Consider the following 21,609-nt stretch of genomic DNA (forward strand, 5'->3'; position numbering starts at 1 on the left):
CAGTCTCAGCCGCAACTGCTGTGAAATCTCCACCACCTCACGAACACATCAGCATGCACTTTACGCAAGACTCGACCACCCGCACGTGCACCTGAAGCAAAGATTAAAGGTACACAAACGCGGACTCCTCCTGGGTCGACGTCCATGCATGCATGCGTGTTGGTACATGCACGCCGCGCGCTCCAGGGAACTGAAACGCCGGATCATCATCATCCACTAGTGCAATGTAAACGTGTGCGATGGATCAAAGAAGGGGGAAATATCAACGTTTTCGACGGCCTAGAGATGGTCGCAAATGACTAATGGAGCTTGAGCTCCATGGTGCCCTTTATTTAAATAGTTCAAAATTCAAAATTTTAAGTTTCAAAAATTCTGAAAAAAATACACATGTGCATATGGTTGTATACTACTTGTCTGTGAAGTTTCATGATGAAATACTTTTTTATGCGAGCTACATAAAAATGACAAATCACATATTTCTAGCACATGTATTATTCACTATAAAATTACATGATTTTTTTACAGGACACATAAAAATATATTTTTTGGGATGAAAAATTTACGCACATCTCGTATACATCTATAAGTACTTGTGTATTTATTTTTTTGATTTCTGTGAAACTTAAAAGGTTGATTTTTAATGTTTGAAAAATTCAGGTTCCATTGAGCCCGAGAACAAAAAACCACTATCAATTCCCATATTAACTCTGAAACAAGTAAAAGCTAATCCCTCAATTGTTGAAATCAAAAAAATTAGTCCCTTGCTTTGGTTTTTTGTGTGCTGACGTGGCATGGCTTTGACCACTAAACTCGCCACCTCATTGTCCACCTCATCTTTGTCTTCCTCCACTCACTCTCTTTGCGCCCAGGGAGCAACTCCAGCCACCACCTCCACCATCCATGGCCTCGCCTTCATGCTCCTCTGCCTTCTTGTGCACTCCTCATCGTGGCATGCCACTGCGGCTTCAAGGAGCACGGCGTCGATGAGGAGGAAGCCTCACAATCACATGCATTTCCAAGCAAACACCGCCGCCAACAAAGGTAAAACGCAATGTCTACTCGGGTGTTGTTCTTGCTTGCTCTTGATTTGTGTACGTGTGGTTAACTAGCAATGAATGTCACGGCGTGGCAACTATAGGCGCAGGACATACTACACCGACGGGTCGCAATCGACGAGAATATTCAGCCCGCTTGGGGCGGCCCGACACATGTCACCCGACATGAACTTCAACATCTACTCCAGCTTATTAGGCTAGTTCTAGTAGTGAGTAAGTTAGACCAATAACATGCACATGTTACTACTCTATGTTATTACTTTCATAGTGGGGAGTGTCGTTGATGTGATAACATAGAGAGCTTCACTTATTACTTTGTAGAGCCATCTTGCATTGGGAACCGCTATGTGATGGTAACATATTATGTTACTCTATTTGCATCTTCATTAATTACTTACCACATCATTTTTTTTGCCTATGTGGCATGTTTGTTATTACTTATGTTACTCCCACTATGAGCAGCCTTAAGCCACCGCCCACGCCACTCGGGGTGTCGAGGATTGGCAGGGGCAAGTTCACCTACGAGGACCTTGCGGCTGTAATGGGATAGAGAGGGATTGGTGTAATGGATGATGTATTGCTTGAGCCTCGTGGGCATATATATAGAAGTACATGATCTACTTAGAGTACAAGACAAGGTAGAATAAATCCTACGCTATTCCAATCACGATACTCAGCAGCGACAATGACAGGTGGCTTCTTGCAGGTGAACATGATCAGTAGGGCGGGTTCGGGTACACGCACAAGGGGTTGCTCCCCTGCGGCAGGGTGTTGGCCGTGAAACATCTCAAGTCCAGAAGCTGGGGGGGGGGGGGGATTTCCAAACCGAGGTGGACATCATCAACCGGGTGCACCACCGCCACCTTGTGTCCCTTGTGGGTCATTGCATCATCGGCGCCAGCCGCATGCTCGTGTACGAGTTTGGCCCAACAAGACGCCCAAGCTCCACCTCCACGGTCACTGCCTCTGCCTCCATGGTTGTGCAAACCTTCCAGGAGTTAACTGTGCACCATTTATATACTAAATTATTGATGGTTGGTGTGCTGGGTGCAGGGAAAGGGTTGCCGTCGGTGGCGTGGGCAATGAGATTGCACATCGCGGTCGGGGGCGGCCAAGGTGGCGTGCACGATGGGGCCCTTCGAGATGTGCGTGTCGTGGATGTGTCGGTGCTAGCGTCCGAGGGTGTGGTGATTGTGCCCTACACGACAGGTTTCTCACATGGGCGTAGGGAGAGTAGAGGAGAAAAGACGAAGGTAAGGTTGTCGGGTTGACGATGAGGTGACGAGGTCAGTGATGAGCCATGTCAGCACAAAACCACATGAAGCAACCTAAGGGTCAAAAATATCCGGTTTCAACAGTTAGGGCACTAGCTTTTGCTGGTGTCAAAGTTGAGGGGTCATTTTTAAACTAGCGGAAAAGTTGAGGGACAAATAATATATACTTTTTCCATCAAAGAAACACGCACTGTACATAGGCACCTTACGGTCTTGTGGTACATTAATGTATTATTTCTTTTTCTTGGAGGTACATTGTACTCAAGTTCCCCTTTCCGTTGACGTGACGGCTTGTTCATACGTATACTTCCGACCTATAAACGTAGAAACGGCGACCGAGGAGGACGGGGGTAGAAACTTCGCTTCCGTTTTTGAACGACTGGATAGAGACTACACCTACGACGTACGCACGCCGCAGACCAAGAGGACTTGGGTTCTTGCACTGTTTAAAAATGCCTACGCCCGTCAATTTTATCCTACGTATATGTTTTTTTAGTTCACCAAAGTGAACGCTGACGCAGGAAAACGAGTGAGCTACATGATCAAAGGATTACGTTCAAGAGTAGGTAGCTTTGTTTCGTTCATTTTCCTCTTCATTGGATTAGTCTTTAATTTCTCCGAGGAAGAAATTAAGCGAGCAGGTGACCTGCTAGACATTTACGTGCAAGCATCCTCATCATGGATTAGCTTCTTTTCTTTTTGAGAAGGAGGCTAATTTGGCCAGTGTCACTAAGATATTGATTTTGAGAAGACTGCGGTGACCCATCCTCGAGTATTATGCGTAGACCACAAGATGAGAGTCACGACACGCCGTCGCCACATGTAAAAGTTCATCAGAATTAGCCATGTTTCGTACTCTTTTCGACTACGCGGCAGGGAGAACTTCGCACGCAGACTTGATGCGACGGTCTCATGCATGCGACGTTGTTGACCGTCTGTATGAAAATGAATATTCGCATAAATGTAGAGAAAGTTTCTTAATTGACATTAGTGAAATAAGTAGCCGAATGTGTTTTTCTAATCCCGAGCTCGAATGCTTATAATCAGTAAAAATCTACAAAATAGAAACAAAAACTGAGTTTTTTTACAACCAGCATTGCTTTCCCGCATGGCCGATGCCGCACGCCGTGGTACTTCTTCTTCGACAGTGGCTGCGGCATGTTGGACATGGATCTCGAGTGGGGGGTGTTGGTGGATGCTCAGGGCGATCGCGCGCCCTTTTCCATGATCGAGCTCTTATAGTCTAGTTGAGCAAAGGCCTATGCCAATGCCATAATTGTGAAAAAGCACAGTTCCAGACGCGCGCCGATTCGGCGATGGCCCCCCCTCGTCAACTCGGCAGCGGCGAAGGCTGATGGCTAGATCCGGCCATTCGGGGAGACGGCGGGCGACGGTGATCGATTGGAAGAGGGTCCGGGTGGACTTTGGGTCCGGATGCGTGTAGGGCTATGGTGGCAGGGAGAGGGGCGTTTTATGGCGCTGGCGCAAGTGCTAGAGAACAACGGGCACATGGGAGGAGAAATATTCCTGAGAGTGGGTTACGGCCGATCAAATATAAGGCCGATGCATCTCTTATAATATTTATAAGGAGTTAAAACTGATAGTGTTTCAGCTAGGTCCAGTTTAACTCCACAAATGTGAAATTTTGAGTAGTTAAACGGTTCTAAGAGACCAGCTATAGATGCTATTATAAAGTAGTAATGCCCATTTGCCCATGGTGCAACTAGTGTGGCGTTTTGTAGATCGGCTCCGGGAAGCCTGTAAATTTCAAAAACCAAAATTGCAGTTTGTAAGTTTCATAGAAAAAATCCTTTTTTTTTGCAGAGATACATATAGTCTTTGTCCACTTGTCTGTGAAGTTTCATTGAATAATCAGTTTTTTTTAGAAAATTCATTGAATAATTAGTTGATTTGTAACCCCTCAAAGAAAAGTTGATTTGTAATCTCACGCAAAAAAAAAAGAGAGTTGATTTGTATCCTTCACAGAAAAAAAAATCCTGGCCCTAAAACAGCAATAGAAAGGCCTGTTTCGATATACACATTTACCCTTCCTTTTTTAGTACACCACATGCATGAAAATATATTTTCACGAAACTTCATATATAAAATAAAATAAAGGAAATAAAATAACTTAATAAAGGGCTCCGGCCTCGAGAGCGCATTATCGACGTGCAACGCGCTAACTTTGGTAGCACAGTACCACTTGGCACGACGTACGCGCGCTGGCATTGGGCAGCCTCACGTCGCGTCAGCCTTTGCAGCAGAACACACCTGGCAGGCCGCGGCCGGAAATTGTATGAAAGAGACCCGGTAGTTCACTTCCAAAAGAAAAGGAGACCCGGTAGCTACGTTCCTCCTGCTGTCCCCAGGTGGCGGACACCGCGTGATCGACAACACCGAGAGGACTTGGCTTGCACGCCGGCCGCCGTCTTATTTCCTTCAGCGCGTCCATGCATATGCATGCCGACTATAGTTCGCCATAACCCGACCAACTAAGCAAACCCTTGCTCGATCGACGTCGCCGACATGGCGACATCCTTTCCCGTGCGTGCCTTAGCCACTAAGGCGTCGCAATGTACACACTAGAGCTGGCTGCCACATACGTTCTCTCCTTTTGTCTTGTCGTACGTACATGCATGGTGTTTTTTGGGGTGATGCTCCGTTCGGTTCGGGTGGAGAAGGTTCGCCCGCGCTTCCCCTGTAAATCACGTCCCGCGTGCAACGCAACGGCCTCCTTGACAGACCAACAACGCTGTTGGTTGGGAGTCGTCACGGAATAAACGGCAAATGACGAGGCGATTAATTCGTGGAGCAGCTTTGATCCGTTCCTAGCTAGTGTGATTTCCAGGAACCTTCCCAAGTTCTCCTCATATATCCAGCCCCGGCCGGCTCCATCAAACTCATCAAGGAAGGATTTCGAGCACCCCTGACCCTCCCAGCTGGTGTAGATCCGTCCATCGAGTCCTGCCTACCTAGGAGCTCTTCGCTGGTCGCCCCATCCATTGATCCCAACCTCCATCCTTCTTGTGTTTCTCACCCTTCTCGCTTAGCTTTGCAATCGCGCGCTGCACAGCGGATGGAGTGCGCCGACGTCTTCATCGCCGTGGGCCGCCGGTCAACGTCGCCCTCCACGTCCTCCTCGTGGCAGCCGGGGAGGCAATGGCGCAAGGCCCTCAACGTCATCCGGACGTGCCACAGGCTGGCGCGGCTCGGCATTCTGTCCGCGGGCGTCCTCCTGCCACGGAGCACCGCCTCCTACGTCGCCATCAAGATCCACCACGACGGCAGTGACTCTGACGCCGACTCGTCCGGCAATGCCACCAACGCCGCAGCATTCTCTGTCACCGCTGATGACGAGCTTTTCAAGGGCCTGGTCAAGGAGAAGCGCGAAGACTGTTTCCGCCGCCTCGGGGGCAGTGCTGCCATTGCCGCCGCGTTGGCGTCCGACGCAGAGCGCGGCATTCGCGGCGACGGCGACGACGTGCGGCGCCGCAGGGAGTCGTTCGGCGGGAACACGTACCCCAAGCCAAAGCCCAAGAGCTTCTTCAGCCACGTCTGGGACGCGCTCAAGGACGTCTTCCTCATCGTGCTCCTCGTCTGCGCCGTCGTTTCCCTCGGCTTCGGCATCAAGGAGCACGGCCTCAAGGACGGCTGGTACGACGGTGTAAGTATCTTTCTTGCGGTGTTCCTCGTTGCTGCCGTCTCCGCCGTCAGCAACCACAGCCAGGCCAAGCGGTTCGACAAGCTGGCCAGCGAGTCCGACAACATTGCCGTCACCGTCGTCCGCGCCGGCCGGAGGCAGGAGGTCTCCATATTCGACATCTTGGTCGGCGACGTGGTGATACTCAAGATCGGCGACTCGGTGCCGGCGGACGGGGTGTTCCTGGAGGGTCACGGCCTGCAGGTGGACGAGTCGAGCATGACGGGCGAGCCCCACCCGATCGAGATAGATGCCGAGAAGAGCCCCTTCCTCACCGGCGGCGTGAAGATCGTCGACGGCTACGGCCGGATGCTCGTCACCGCCGTCGGCACCGACACCTTGTGGGGCGAGATGATGAGCAGCATAACCAAGGAGACGGCCGAGCCAACGCCGCTCCAGGAGCGCCTCGAGCGCCTCACCTCAAGCATTGGCAAGATCGGCGTCGCCGTGGCGGTGCTCGTGTTCACCGTGCTCACCGCGCGCCACTTCACCGGCAGCACCAAGGACGACCAGGGGAAGCCGCTGTTCAACAAGGGCCACGTCACCTTCGACGCCGTCTTCAGCTCCCTCGTCGTCATCTTCCAGCAGGCCGTCACCATCATCGTCGTCGCCATCCCCGAGGGCCTCCCGCTCGCCGTGACGCTCACGCTCGCCTTCTCCATGAAGAGGATGGTGAAGGAGAACGCGCTGGTGCGCCGCCTGTCGGCGTGCGAGACAATGGGGTCCGTCACAGCCATCTGCACCGACAAGACCGGAACGCTGACGCTCAACCAGATGAAGGTGACCGAGTTTTGGGTCGGCACTGACCAGCCCAGAGGTGCCACGGCGATCGCCGGGAGCGTCGTCAGCTTGCTCCGCCAGGGAGCTGGGCTCAACACCACGGGAAGCGTTTACAAGCCGGACAACGTGTCGCCGCCGGAGATCACAGGCAGCCCGACGGAGAAGGCGCTGCTGTTGTGGGCCGTAGCGGACCTCGGCATGGACGCCGACGCGCTGAAGAGGAGCTGCAAGGTGCTGCACGTTGAGGCCTTCAACTCGGACAAGAAGCGCAGCGGCGTGATGATCAGGGACAACGCTACCGGCGGCGTGGTCGCGCACTGGAAAGGAGCCGCGGAGATGGTGCTGGCGAACTGCTCGATGTACGTGGACACGGACGGAGCGGCGCGCGAGCTCGGAGTGGAGCAGAGGAGGAACCTTGAGCAGGTGATCAACGACATGGCGGTCGGCAGCCTCCGGTGCATCGCCTTCGCCTACAAGCAACTCAACGGCACTACTGAGCAATCGAAGATCGACGACGACGGTCTCACATTGCTGGGCTTCGTCGGATTGAAAGACCCGTGCCGGCCAGAGGTCAAGGTCGCCATTGAGGCTTGCACGAAGGCGGGCGTCGCCGTCAAGATGGTCACCGGCGACAACGTCCTCACGGCCCGCGCGATCGCCAAGGAGTGCGGCATCATATCCAGCAACGACCCCAGCGGCATCGTCATCGAGGGGCACGAGTTCCGCGCCATGTCGCCGGAGCAGCAGCTGGAGATCGTGGACCGGATCCGCGTCATGGCGCGGTCCCTGCCGCTGGACAAGCTGGCGCTGGTGCAGCGGCTGAAGCAGAAGGGGCACGTGGTGGCCGTGACCGGCGACGGCACCAACGACGCGCCGGCGCTCAAGGAGGCGGACGTGGGGCTGTCCATGGGCGTGCAGGGCACGGAGGTGGCCAAGGAGAGCTCCGACATCATCATCCTCAACGACAACTTCGACACGGTGGTGACGGCCACGCGGTGGGGGCGCTGCGTCTACAACAACATCCAGAAGTTCATCCAGTTCCAGCTCACCGTCAACGTGGCGGCGCTCGTCATCAACTTCGTGTCCGCGATCACCACGGGCAAGATGCCGCTCACCACCGTGCAGCTCCTGTGGGTGAACCTGATCATGGACACCATGGGCGCCCTGGCGCTCGCCACGGACACGCCCACCAAGGCGCTCATGGACCGGCCGCCCATCGGCCGCACGGCGCCGCTCATCAGCAACGCCATGTGGCGCAACCTCGCCGCGCAGGCGGCGTTCCAGATCGCCGTGCTGCTGGCGCTCCAGTACCGGGGGCGGGACGTCTTCGGCACCGACGAGAAGGGCAACGGCACCATGATCTTCAACGCCTTCGTGCTGTGCCAGGTGTTCAACGAGTTCAACGCGCGGGAGATCGAGAAGAAGAACGTGTTCGCCGGGGTGCTCAAGAACAGGATGTTCCTCGTCATCATCGCCGTCACGCTCGTGCTGCAGGTGGTCATGGTGGAGGTGCTCACCAGGTTCGCCGGCACCAAGAGGCTGGGGCTGGGGCAGTGGGCCGTCTGCCTCGCCATCGCCGCCGTGTCGTGGCCCATCGGCTGGGCCGTCAAGTTCATCCCCGTGCCCGACCGGACTCTCCATGACATCCTCACGCGCCGGAAATCCTCATGATTCGTGCATTTCATACCGCAGTGTTCATATTTTACATAGCTTAGGTGATTCTTTCATACTGTGCATTTGTTTAGTTCAGTAGTTATTTGTCGAACTGCAGTTTTCATACTTCACATAACCTAGGCGATTCTTTCATAAATTGCTACTCATTATTTGTCGAATCTTCTTATATATACTTAATACAAATATATTTCTTTTATTCATCGGTATTTCTCAAATCCTCCATTCAAACTGGCTACCGTGTTTGACCGAGGGAACTACCTGAATGTCAGCATGAATACACCTAATATAAGCACAAATCCTCCATTCTAGATGTTCAATCAAACACAGGTTGGTCCTTTTTAGGTGTGTATAGCTCTGAAACTAAGCGTGGAAATATTTTTTGCATATTTCTTCCAGAATAATACTTTAAGATCTGATTGGGTTTTGCCTTTGCTTGTGGATACTTGTGCCTCTGAATATGCTTACATGTTCCATTGTTCCAGAATAAAACTTTTGATAATGTTGCAGCGCATCAGTTCCCTCCTATCTTCCCTAGAAGCATCCATCTTGACATCAGTCGTATTTTAGTTCTAAGTTTGGTAAATAATTTAAACGCTTCTTCTTTCAGAAGCTGCTGACAGATGAGAGGCGGGCGAACAACTATCACAGTGTCGAAGGTTATGTCGCAATCCTGAGTATCATCGAATTCCAACCATGACTTATTGCATACGCCTCACGCATCACCTCCTTAATCTTCTAAACTCCTTAAAGTTTCCTCTGTCTTGGGTTTCTTGCAATATGCCTTGATCATTCCACTTACTAGTAGGAGCAGTTAAGGAAGTGATGTTTCTGTTGAAGTGTAATTTTTTTATAGTTTTCTTTGAAAGAGTTCTCTTACCGAAGAACTGGTGAAATACGTGACCAAGATGTCATTTAATAAAATAATTGAGTAGTGAAGTTTAACTAAATGGACCGAAAATAAATGAATTTGTGTTTAAAAAAGTAGAAAACCGGTTCGAAATCACATTTTTTTCATTGGAGAAAATATAAGAAGTTAAAGGATAGAAGGCCGGTTGATCCTCCAAATTATAAGGGATTAGTTAGAGATGCTCTTAGCAACCACAACAACGTCTGTCTGATTTCTTTACATATGTGTATACTGTTGAGTTTATTAAAACTATTTTTCTCGCCAAGAACCAGATTAGTCTAGAGTGTTTTCCCTGCACAAACTTTGGCCTGATAAAGTTTCTCCACATATAGTTTTGATGCTTGCCCTCATATAGTTTGGCATTTGACTAAATTGTACCAGGCCAGGGCTGACCATCAACCTCTCATCTCCAGGAACTATCAGGCAGCAGGGCCTGCAAGAAAGCCTCGTTGTAGTGTGAAGAAGACAAGTTTGAGCAGTACAAGCTGGCTGCTGGTGATGGTATCACGCCGGAGATCATCGAGTCTGTGCAGAGTTGCTTTGGCAAACTTAAGGAATCGGACAGTTACTGAAGGTTGATGTTTGTTGGGCTCCATTAGTCTGAAAAAAAGAGAATGAATCCAGCCAAATGACAATATGTTTCTTGGTCAGAGCGTCCACTTGAGCCAGCATTGTCATGTTTCTGAAGGGAATTTGGGGAAACAATCGTTCTTGCTGGAGTTGTAGAGCCAACATCCATCTGGTATGATGCAAAAGAATGACTCGAGGCAGACGTTTTCCTGCTTTAATTATGCTGATGCACTTGAGCCAGCGTTGTCATGTTTTTTAGAGGAACCTCGCCCAGCTAAGCACCTTTCAAGGTCGTTTACATCCGGAACGTCTCCATCAGGCTCTGCCTCGCCCTCATCGTCGTCAGCCACCCAGGCCGGCTACTGCGCCAGCCCGACGAACTCCACCTCGCACAGCAGCCCGTCGCCGACGCAAACAGTGTCTCGGCCTCCTCCGCCAGCACTTTCTAGTCCAGCGCGTCGCCCGCATGCTCACCCGCCGAGATCCTGCCGTGGCCCGTGGGCAGCATCCACATTCACCCTGAATTACAGGCCAGAAACTGCCATCCAGCTTAAAAGAAATACAACTTTATTTGCAGTCATGAGCATCAGCTCGATTTGCATATACTACAAGAGTACGTACGGCGTATTACAACCAGCCATTCAAATCTTGATGCACATAAAGGCCGAAAGCATAGACATTCCCCTCGTTCTTACTACCCTTGTCCAGCACGCTGGCTTCTTTCTCCTACTCTTCGTCTTCTTCGTCGGTAGTTTCTTCTTTCTCATTGCCATTTCTTTCTTCTTCTTCTTCATTGCCTTTTCTTTCTTCTTCCTGGCCGCCTTGTCGTTGTCACTGAGTATCACGGTGACCAGCTGCTCGATGTAGCATGTGCACAGGGCGAAATTTGCTGACATGTCCAACATAGCCAATTTGGTGGAGTTCAGATGGCGTGGTGACATTCAGGAAGAAACGAGGAATGTTAGTTGTTTCCTGGAGCTCAGGATCAGAAACGAGCGGAAATATGCAAGGGGAGAGGAAAAACCGTATGGAGGAGGGAGCTTCACTAGGCGAAGTGCAGCCTTTTTATAGGTGACCCGTTGTGCCGTTTCTCCTGCAAATCGTTGTTATCCCGGCTTGATTTCCAGGAAGCTTCCTTCCCCCAATTTTGGCTCATATATACAGGACTAGAAGAAACAAAGCGCCTTGCCGCGTTGTTTTCTCCCTACCATTTTTCTATTGGTTGTTTGTTAATTCGTCAATGATTCTTTTGCTTCTTTTCTAGGCCAAGAACGTTAATTTTCTGTAAGTCTATCATGTTTTTGGCTGCAATGATAATGGTATGAGAGCACCCTTTACTTCAAGATGTCCAGCAACAAAGTAGACCATTATTCAATATTTTACGACAATTGCTCTTGGCAAATGAAATCTGAGCAGCGCTACAAAAAAATATACCACATGGGCCAAACCCTAGTACCAGATGGGCATGACAATATTAAACTGCAAAACATCATCTAAAAGATCATACAATTCAATGATTTGACCAATCAAGATTCCATATAACACCACAGTCATATACAAATAATCCACAGTACTAACAATAATGGTCTTGGCAGCCTCAATCAAAGGCAGTTTCTACAGTAATGGTAAAATGGCAGTGGTAGTACGCAACACTTGGAAGTTGCAGCACCACAACAAAGTTGATGGTCTTGGGTGCTATATCGGATGGCATAAATACACAAATAAAATATAAACAACAATAAGATAGGAGGAAATTATGCTTCAACCAGCAAGTACAAAACTTCTGTTACATAAATATAGGTCATAGTATTGCTGCAAAAATTGCCTTGACGCTAGGTAATCTAACTTTCATATACATATGAATTTGTTACTATAATCTAGAAAAGAAGCAGAAGTAATATTTTATGAAATGCCCTGTAGAGTAGCATAGTCTGCTATAACAACACTCACCACATGTTTTGTTGGGGCAAGAAGATGATTCTACCACTGAAACAATAAACAAGGCAAAGAAAATGTGTTCACTCCAACAACAACAAAATGAAAATGTCTTCATAATTTCTTCTTTGATGCACATATCAGAACAAAAAAAAATGCATGGAGGCAAGAACTCTAAAACCACGGCATACATACTAATGGTTTTATGGAGGCAAGAACTCATAAACATCTAGGTTTGAGGAACTTACAATTCCAACAACATATACAATATCATTCTGAGGTGATAGGACAACCATCTTGATCTCTAGTTTGCACAGACATTGCAATGCAAGTCAGTAGTAGTACTGCATTCCTGATATTCCGAACAAGTACCAAATGGGTCTGGTTATGCATAACAGCATAAGTGCGAACTACTTTCCCTAATAAATTACTCCATCAATGCTTGAACATAAAAAATCCATTGTCCAGCCAAAACTAAAACCAAGTTATCCTTTGCCACTTTATTGTGTGATTGCAAAAAAGGGAATTGATCACTCTAAATAGGTGATAGAAAGGAAAAAAATGTTTTACCATCCACATATGACAATTTGCCAATACAAACCAAAACCTGTAGGAAGTAGGAACGACTTTGATGTTGTGGGGTTTTGAGTATTAGTTCCCAGAACATTGGTCCTTCAAGAAGATTCCATGCCCTCAACATACTACCACCCTGAGAAAGAGCAACAAGATATCAATACATGTTCAAAATCAGATCAGTTTAAAAAATGATCAAAAATCAGGTCGCAATTTAGATTTTTGCTTAGCAAACTAAAGTTAGAATACTGCAATGGATATATGCAGGAAACCTGTGAAACAATAACGAGCATTAAATAGGTGGCATTGTCTCTCTCACATAACCAATTTGAACAACAAATGAATGAAACATTCCACTGTTGTCTTCTCAATGACAAGAAAAAAAAACATTAAACTTGAACTGCCGAAATGCAGGCATGCAATTGCCATGCCGCTCACGTGTAGTTATTATAGCACCAATTATCATGGATATATGTGTGATGTTCTGTATAGATCTACCTTTTAGTTGTAAGTGGACCTATATGCATTTCCTATTGACTAATTGTACCCCGAGTGTATTTGTTGCTTCATGGTCTTGTCTGGTATGGAAGTCTATATTGTGGTTAATTATGTGAATAACACAAAAGGACACCAAAATCAAATGGGCATCTGAAACAAGATGGTAAAACAAGCTAGTAGGCAACTCATGAAGGGAGAAGAATCGGACAAGGGGGAAGAAGAAACACACCTGGCTGGGAAAGAAGAGGGAGCGGCAACCACCGGTGGATGGCAGTGCTCTAATTCCAACAGGGAGGCAGCTACGGTGAGCCGATGACACTCAAATCTCAGATGAGAACACAGGAAGGCGAGAGCAACAACGGTCATTGATGGACCTCTAAAATTTCGCCAGTCTTTCATCAGCGCCTGCCCCCTGGAGGGCTCCTCATCCTCCTCCTTCCCTGCGCGCCCACCTTTGTCGTTGGTCAAGAATTTCGTCAATGGAAAACATCGAGATGGCCAGCCAACGACGAATTCCCGGAGACTCTTTCACCCGCACGCTTGCGCGGACGGGTTCTTCTTCTTCTTCCCTCCGCCGCATCGCCTGATGTCAACCGCTATAGAGCGTGGTATGCCCTCCTAGCTCTCGCGCCGCCGGCCACCTTGGCCGCGGCGTAGCCGTGCTTGCGCCACCCAGGTGCAGGTCCCCACCGGCTCCCCCCTGCCTTGCTCCACTCCGGGTATGGCAGCCACTCCTCCGCAGTCACGGCCCAGTTTCGTGGTTGGTGGACCGAGTTACTCCCCCGGATCGGCGGAATCTGGGGAGCGCGTTTCTTTGTCTGAGCCGGCGTCCGACATTGATGGCACTCCGGTATCCTCGCCTCGGATGCTTGCGCGTGCGTCCTTCGCTGAGGTGGTCAGGCTGCCTCCTGCTGCGGGTGCGGCGGATGCTCCGCCTGCCCCGGCGAGGCCGCGACTGCTCTCCTTGGTTGTGGTGTCACCAGCACACCAGTTCGGCCATGCACCTGCGCCGTGCATTCATGAGCCTTGCCGCCCCACGCCACGGCTGATGCTGAGGGTTGGCAAGTGGTCGGTCGCAAGTCCGGACGGCATGGGTGCGCACTTCCCTCTCAAGAGGACGCATTCAAGGCGCACCAACGCTGCTCTGTGGCCGACAGTAATGGTGCTGGTAGCTATAAGCTCGACCTCCTCGGCCGTTGCTTCAGATGTCTTGACAAGAACCACAAGGTGGCCGCTTGCCGCAACCCAACTCGCTGCCTCCACTGCCTCCGAGAGCGACACATGGCTCGCTTCTGCCACCGCAAGCACCTGCCCCGTGTGCCTCTCTCCGAGCTCGACAATCCTTCACCGCCTCCACCTCGCCTCCGGGCCCAGCCTACGGTTCTTTCTCGGCTGATTTCCCCGCCGGAGCATCCGGTTTCCACCCGCGCCCCCATGCACTCGCGCCTCTGTTTCCCTCCTTCCTGCCATGTTCCCACTGTTACTGCCCTCGTGGCGTCGGTACCTGCTTCCGGAGCGGCGCCAGCAATGGACGTTGGCGAACTGCTGGCCGCGGCCGCATGCAGGGCGAGGAGGACGAAGTGCCTCGTCGATCAAGATGAGGAGATGGAAGCCGAGGAGGCGCGGCTTTGAGGGTCCGCCCTCATGCTCATCGTCGCCGGCACGCGCCCCGCCCTTGTGCCGGCGAACATCGCAGACAGCATCACCGCGGAGTTCCCGGAAGCACCTCCTTCCGCGTTCTAGGTGTCCCTCCACCAGGACGGATTTTTCGTTTGCTTCTTCAACGACCGGTGGTTCCGTGCCGTCGCCGAGAAGAACATGCTGCACTTCCATGGCGTCCCTATCCTCGTGCGGCGTTGGACTGGCCTCTCCTTCGCCTCCTCTCGTGCCAACCGATACAGCATGCGCCTGTTTCTGGAGGACCTGCCGCCGCACGCCTGGTCCATCAACAGGGTCCAAAGGATGCTGCCGGAGTGCCTCATCTACCGCATCGCCACCGAAACGCTCGAGAAGGAAGACCTCTCCTACTTTGTGGCCACGGCATGGGTCGAGGACCTGGCGGAGGTGCCCACGGTTGCCACTCTGATGATGCGCGGCAAGCCTAGGCCGTGCTCAAATCCGTTGGCGCACATCTCAGTGCCGGTGGGCTTCTCGGAAGACAGCGGCATGGACGAAACCTGCGCCTGCACCGACCATGCCCCGCGGCTGCTACACCACAAGGTCCTCGTTCATATGGACTCAGTAGCCTACCACCCTGCCAGGCCGGCTGGGGCGGCGAGGCGTTCTGGACCTCGCGGTGATCGCTACGAACAAGATGATGATGACGACGGCCCGCCGCCAGACGTGCACCCGGTGCCATGGGCGCGTGGCTTCGCGGATGACGAGTTTCGGCGTTTCCAGCAGGCGCAGGCGTGCCGCCAAGCTCATGGACGGGGTGGTGGGGGTAGCGGCCACCACCGCGCCTGTGATGCGTCTACCGACGTGTCAGGCACGCTGACCGTGCACGCTAACGGCGTCAACTCTGTGGCCGTCGCAACCTCTGATGGCCAGCATGTGGCCCGTGCACGAGTTGACGTCATTCCCTCGGCTGCTGACGACGCGGCGGTGACTCGGGGCCACGTGATGGAGCTGCCGCAACCCGAGCCAACACAGGAGCTGCATGCTAATGTTGATGCCACGGCCACCAGACAAGGTGACAGGGATGAGAGGCAGATTGCCCTGCCAATGATAAGCTCCTCGATCGAGACCCCTGTGTTTTTGGATGCCGATCTGCACCATACCCCTGCTGCCCATGCCCTGTCGGCAGGCGTGGAGACGAACGACCTGACGACGGATGGGGTGTTGCGACCTGCTGCATGCGATACCCACGACCAGTCGCCGCCCATGGTCAACCGCAGCACCGAGCCTGGCCCGTCTGTTGGGCCGAGAATCCTTGCCGCCCAGATGGGCTGTGCTGAATCCACCACGGCCTGCTGCCTTGTGCTGGACCAAAGCGGTGCTATCGACCAGCACGCTACGACGTCTCTTGACCCATCATCACCACCTCACCCCGTCCAGCAATTCCTCTTGGACATGACTTCCCCTGTTTCAGCGCCGCTTCTTGCCGGACCCAGATCCCCTCCGCCGTTGACCAAGCAAAGGCGCGCCCGACGCCCACCAGCAACGGCGACCAGGCGTTGCTACAGACTGCGGGGAAGGAAGGAGGCCCTTAGTGGAGGGGGCAACACTTCGCTGCGGTTGGCCTGACGAGTCCTTGTCGGAAAGAGAGGGCTCGCCATTGCCGAGCCTGGAGAGGAAGAAGAGGAGGAGACCCTCGAGAGGTACAAGCTTACCTTCAAGAAGCCTCTGACTGACAGGCAAATCGATGCCCTCTCTGCTCTGGCCAAGTCTGCCTCCGTTAGGAACGCCCGGAAGGGGCGGAGTACCTGATGCTGCTCTGTTTCTGTTGTTGTTGTTGTTGTTGTTGTTGTTGTTGTTGTTGTTGTTGTTGTTGTTGTTTTCTGTCGATTGAGTTCTTATGATTAGCGCAAATATCTTAGCATGGAATGTTTGAGGGCTTAACAACCCTGCTCGTCGTGGGGTGGTCAGAAATGTTGTACTGTTGCATAGCCCGGCAATTATCTGCCTGCAAGAGTCGAAGCTAGCAGTGGTTGACAGTATGATCATTAGTCAAGTCTGTGGTCCAAAGTACACAGAGTTCTTATTCGAGCCTGCTTTGGGTACTAGAGGTGGTTTAATTGTGGCTTGGGACCCCGATGTGGTTGATATAAACCTCCTTGCTCAGCAGAAATCTTTCATTGCCGTCGATTGCTGTTGGAGGCTGACAGATACTAAGTTCATATTAGTCACAGTCTATGGACCTCAGTCTGATGCTGACAAGCTAAATTTCTTAGATGATCTGAGACCATTGTGTCATTCCAATATTCCTTGCATTTCATTGGTGACTTCAATCTTATTGCTGATGCTTCGGACAAGAACAACATGAATATAAATCGAAGAATGATGGCAGCTTTTAGGAGATTTATTAATGAGCTGGAGCTTAGAGACATGTACCTCCATGGCAGAAAATATACTTGGACCAACGAACAGCAAATTGCAACAAAAGTGAAGTTGGACAGGGTGCTCTATAATGATCCATGGATGACAACACACCCTTGTTGTCTACTTGCTGCCCTTGCCACAGACATGTCTGATCACTGCCCATTGCTGCTCTCCACTGATGTTTCCTTCAAGCCTCCAAGACACTTCAGATTTGACAATTATTGGGTAAAGTTCGAGGGGTTCAATCAGCTTGTACTTGACTGTTGGGCACAACCAACCAATTGCTCGGACCCGTATCTACGACTGCACTGCAAGCTCACAAGAATGGCCAGAGCCTTAAGAAAGTGGAGCACTGCTCACATCGGAGACCTCAAGCTCCGTGTGGCAATTTCTAGTGAGCTTATTGGACAGTTGGACGCCGCCCTAGATGAAAGGGATCTATCTGACGGTGAGAGACGGTTAAGGGCAGCCCAGAAGATGAATCTGCTTGGTATTGCAGCTGTTCAGCGTGCTCACAGCAGACAACGCTCTAGAATTGATTGGTTGAGAGATGGAGATGCCAACACTTCCTTCTTCCAAGCAAAAGCTTCGGCAAGACGACAAAAGAATTTTGTGCTAAATTTGCTGCACAATGGGGCAGTTGTCACTAGCCAAGAAGAGAAATTGCACGCTGTTTGGGAGCATTTCTCCTCGGTTTTGGGTTCTAGAACTCAAAGAGGCTGCTGCATAAACTTTGCTGCTCTTGGCATCAACCCGATTGATTTAAGCAGTATTGACGGACCCTTCTCGGAAGATGAAGTGAGAGCTGCTGTTATGGATCTGAACCCCAGAAAAGCACCCGGCCCCGATGGTTACACGACACTGTTTTTCCAGAATTGCTGGGATATAATAAAAAATGACATAATGTGTGCAATCAAAGCTTTTGAAGGGATGAACATTGCGAACCTTGCCAGCTTAAATAATGCCACGTTGATTCTCATCAGGAAAAAGGCTAACGCTGCTGAAGCCAAAGATTATAGGCCTATAAGTCTGCTCACCTTCTTCGCAAAGCTAGTCATGAAAATTCTTTCACGAAGATTACAACCAAGGCTGAAGGAATTAGTATTGCCTTCGCAAAGTGCTTTCATCAAAGGAAGAGCGATTCACGACAACTTTATGTTTGTCAAAGGCATGGTCAGGTCCCTCTACTTGAAGAAGATTCCATCCATTATGCTCAAGCTAGACATCGAAAAGGCATTTGATAGTGTCTCTTGGGAATTTTTGTTGGAGGTCCTTGCGGCCAAAGGGTTTAGCCAAACTTGGAGGAACTGGATCGCCTCGATGCTCGCCTCGTCTTCAACCAGAGTCCTTGTCAATGGGGAGTTCACCGACATAATTATACACCGAAAGGGCCTAAGGCAAGGCGACCCGCTGTCTCCGCTCCTGTTTGTGCTAGTTATGGACATTCTCGATGCATTGGTGAGGCGTGCTGTCTCTGCCAAAGTATTACCTCCCTTTGGAAGAAACCTACCAACATTACGAGCCTCCCTTTATGCCGATGATGTGATGATTTTTGTCAAGCCCAACCCACAAGAAATCACAACGGTGAAGATGATCTTGGAAGTATTTGGAAATGCAACCGGCCTTTGGACTAACTTCAGCAAAAGCAATTTATGCCACATCTGGTGTGATAACATTGATATCCATCAGCTGGCCATGATCCTGCAATGCCCAATCAAGGAGTTCCCTGTCACTTACCTTGGGATGCCCCTAAGCTTTACAAGACTCCAGAAAATTCACTATCAACCTATCTTTGACAAGCTCAAGCGGAACACCTCTGGATGGATCAAATTAATGCTAACCACTGCTGGCAGACTTGCCTTGATCACCTCGGTTTTATATGCTCTGCCTATCTTTCAGATTTTGGCCATTGAGCCCCCTAAGTGGGTGGTAAAAAAGTTTAACAAGGGCTGCAGAGGATTCCTTTGGGTAAATAAATATGAGGCAACTGGTGGAAAATGTCTAGTCAATTGGAATCAGGTGTGCTTGCCCAAGAAACTTGGGGGGCTCGGAATCCCTTGTTTAACCCGAAAGAGTGAGGCAATGAGATGTAGATGGCTTTGGCTGTCGTGGATGGAACCTGATAGGCCTTGGCACGGCTTACCTCTACCAATCAGCACCTCGGTCAGAGCTCTTTTTGAGGCATCAGTGCAGTTTAATATTGGAAACGGTGCCAACACAAAATTCTGGATTGACCCTTGGCATCAAAGGGAAAGTTTCTCCAGAAGGTTCCCCGAGCTTTTCAACCATTGCACGATCAAAACAATCTCCATCAGATGTGCCCTTGCTGATGGAAAGTGGATGAGACATTTCAAGGGAAACCTAACTCAACAGGCCATCACCCAATTCATGACCCTTTGGAATGACCTGCAGTCGATCCAGCTCACTCAAGCTCATGACGATTCACTTACCTGGCGCTGGACTAGCAATGGTCAGTTCTCCTCCAGCTCGGCCTATGCTGCCACTCTCACTGCCAACATTAAACCACCATTTGCGAAGCTCGCCTGGAGCTCGGATGCCCCGCCCAAATGCCAGTTTTTCGTTTGGCTAGCTGCGCAAGATCGATGTCTAACGACGGACAACCTTGCTAAGCGAGGATGGCCCCATAACCCGCAGTGTGTGCTTTGCCTACAAGAACCAGAAACTGCTGCCCACCTACTTGCTTCTTGTCCTTATGCGAAGGAAGTATGGCACATGACACTCTGCAAGCTGAATATGAGCTCTAATTGGGCAGCAACCGATGATGATTCCCTTGTAAGCTGGTGGCATCGTACAAATTCTTCCATGGGAAAGGAAAAAGCGAAATCTTGGAGATCAATTTTGGCACTGGTATGGTGGAACCTCTGGAAAGAAAGAAATGATAGAACCTTCAGAAATAGTTCTTGCCGCCCCACACAAGTGTTCCAGAAGATTCAACTAGAAGCGAAGGACTGGGTAGATGCTGGACGAAAGCGTGCAATGGCTCTTGTAGAGCGACCCCTAGAGCCAGACTGATGTATTTCTGTTGTATCTCTAAACTCATTCCCCCCTTCTCTAATCTTACTTTTGTAACTGTTTATTTCTCCTACTCGCAATGAAAAGCAGTGGCCTTGCCTTTTCGTCAAAAAAAAATTGATGGACCTCTCCTCGAGGGCGGCATCGCTCAGTAAAGGAGATGAAGCAGCGGTGGCCAACTCGCCTTCCTCGCTGGCTTTGATCGATTGTAAATATGCATCAAGGATTACATATCAAAGCAGATGTACGACGATAAAAAATGTGAATATATTGTAGGTATGAATAGTGTAACTGGTTGAAAAATGTTGCACATGTAGCATATTATTAACATTGGCGGATTCTCTTGGGGACCATACTGGGCCATGGCCCGGGAGAAAATATCTGGCGCACCGAAGCTTGTGGTGCTACCGGTGCACCAAACTCACATTATGCTTTTAAAATGTTCCAAAAATTCTGAAAAAAATTAGCACACTCACACAAAATCAATGTAGGTTGTCATAAAATTTCAAGTCAAAATTCAAAATATAACTTAAAAAATAAAAATGGCAAATCAACACTGAATAGTACATAACATAACTTGGGTTTTAGATTTGGCCCATTATCACACTGATGTCAAATTTTCATTTTTTGTATCTCAAAAAATATTTCAAATTTTCGCATGAAATTTTGTGACATCATACATTGATGTTGCGTTAACGTGCTATATTTTTTTTTCAGATTTTTAAAATATTCTATGACATACGATGCATCGGTAGCACCACAAGTACGGATGCATAAGATACATTCCCTGTCCCGGTCTATCGAAAGTGCCATAAATACAGTAATTAGCAGTGCATGTGGCCATTTGATCCATTCCATCCGATTTTTTTATTTGGTCCAGATAAAGAGAAGCTGTCATCAATTCTCTCATTGCTACGTTGTGGGCCGGAGGTTGGTGCTGGGCAATGTGCAGTGACCGAGATGGTGCAGGGCAATCCGCTAGCAAGCTACGCCCAATACCAACCTCCAAATGTCCCCAATCCTCAGGAAAAAAAAATTCCCACCTAGCTTTCTAATTCTGTTGACTCTACAAAGATCCCACCTAGGTCTCAAATTCTTTTGACTCTAAAAATATCCTACCTAGTTCTTGCATTCCTTCCGGTTATTATTTTGGATCTGTACTCTATATTCGTATATGATACTTATCTAATTATTCCGTGCTCATGAAGTCTGAAAAACCATGTTATTTGTTTGTGCTTGATTATCTTTGCTTGGAATTTTAAACATAGGCCCCTCCTATGTTTGGTGTCATGCTCTGCCTCTGATATTATAGCAGGGGAAGGTATGAAAAACTGCATCGGAGCATGCTAGCATTACGTAGGAAGGTGTAGTGGCCAATTATGTTAAACTGGTTTGTCATTGTCAATTTGATCACTTCAGAGTATCAAATGCTAAAGACAAAAAATTATAACCTCAAGCATACGAGAACTATGCATAAACATGGTCCACTTAAATGGCGTATACTAACTGTCGTGAAATTGTCACAACAGATGTCCTCGTAGAAGGACTTAGTTGTGGAGCCATTGCGAC

General features: G+C 49.7%; 1 protein-coding gene across 3 annotated transcripts; it reads left to right on the forward strand.

The window, feature by feature from the left end:
- Positions 1-5,081: 5,081 nt before the first annotated feature.
- LOC147992144 (calcium-transporting ATPase 7, plasma membrane-type-like) lies at positions 5,082-11,297 on the forward strand. Of its 3 annotated transcripts, XR_015608334.1 has the most exons (3): positions 5,082-8,524; positions 9,091-9,139; positions 9,804-11,297. XR_015608334.1 is itself a non-coding variant. In XM_087528156.1 (2 exons), exon 1 carries the CDS (start codon positions 5,406-5,408, stop codon positions 8,478-8,480), a length of 3,075 nt encoding a protein of 1,024 aa, XP_087384282.1. In that variant the 5' UTR covers positions 5,082-5,405; the 3' UTR covers positions 8,481-8,524; positions 9,804-11,297. The 3 variants fall into 3 exon arrangements, 2 of the variants coding, with proteins under 2 accessions (XP_087384282.1, XP_087384279.1); XM_087528156.1 differs by lacking the exon at positions 9,091-9,139; XM_087528153.1 differs by lacking the exon at positions 9,804-11,297 and having other exon boundaries at positions 9,091-9,789.
- The last annotated feature ends 10,312 nt before the right edge of the window (positions 11,298-21,609 follow it).

The sequence above is a fragment of the Triticum urartu genome, chromosome 1A (assembly GCF_056163025.1).
Source record: "Triticum urartu cultivar PI428250 chromosome 1A, HENAU_Tu73, whole genome shotgun sequence".
NCBI classification, from domain to species: domain Eukaryota; kingdom Viridiplantae; phylum Streptophyta; class Magnoliopsida; order Poales; family Poaceae; genus Triticum; species Triticum urartu.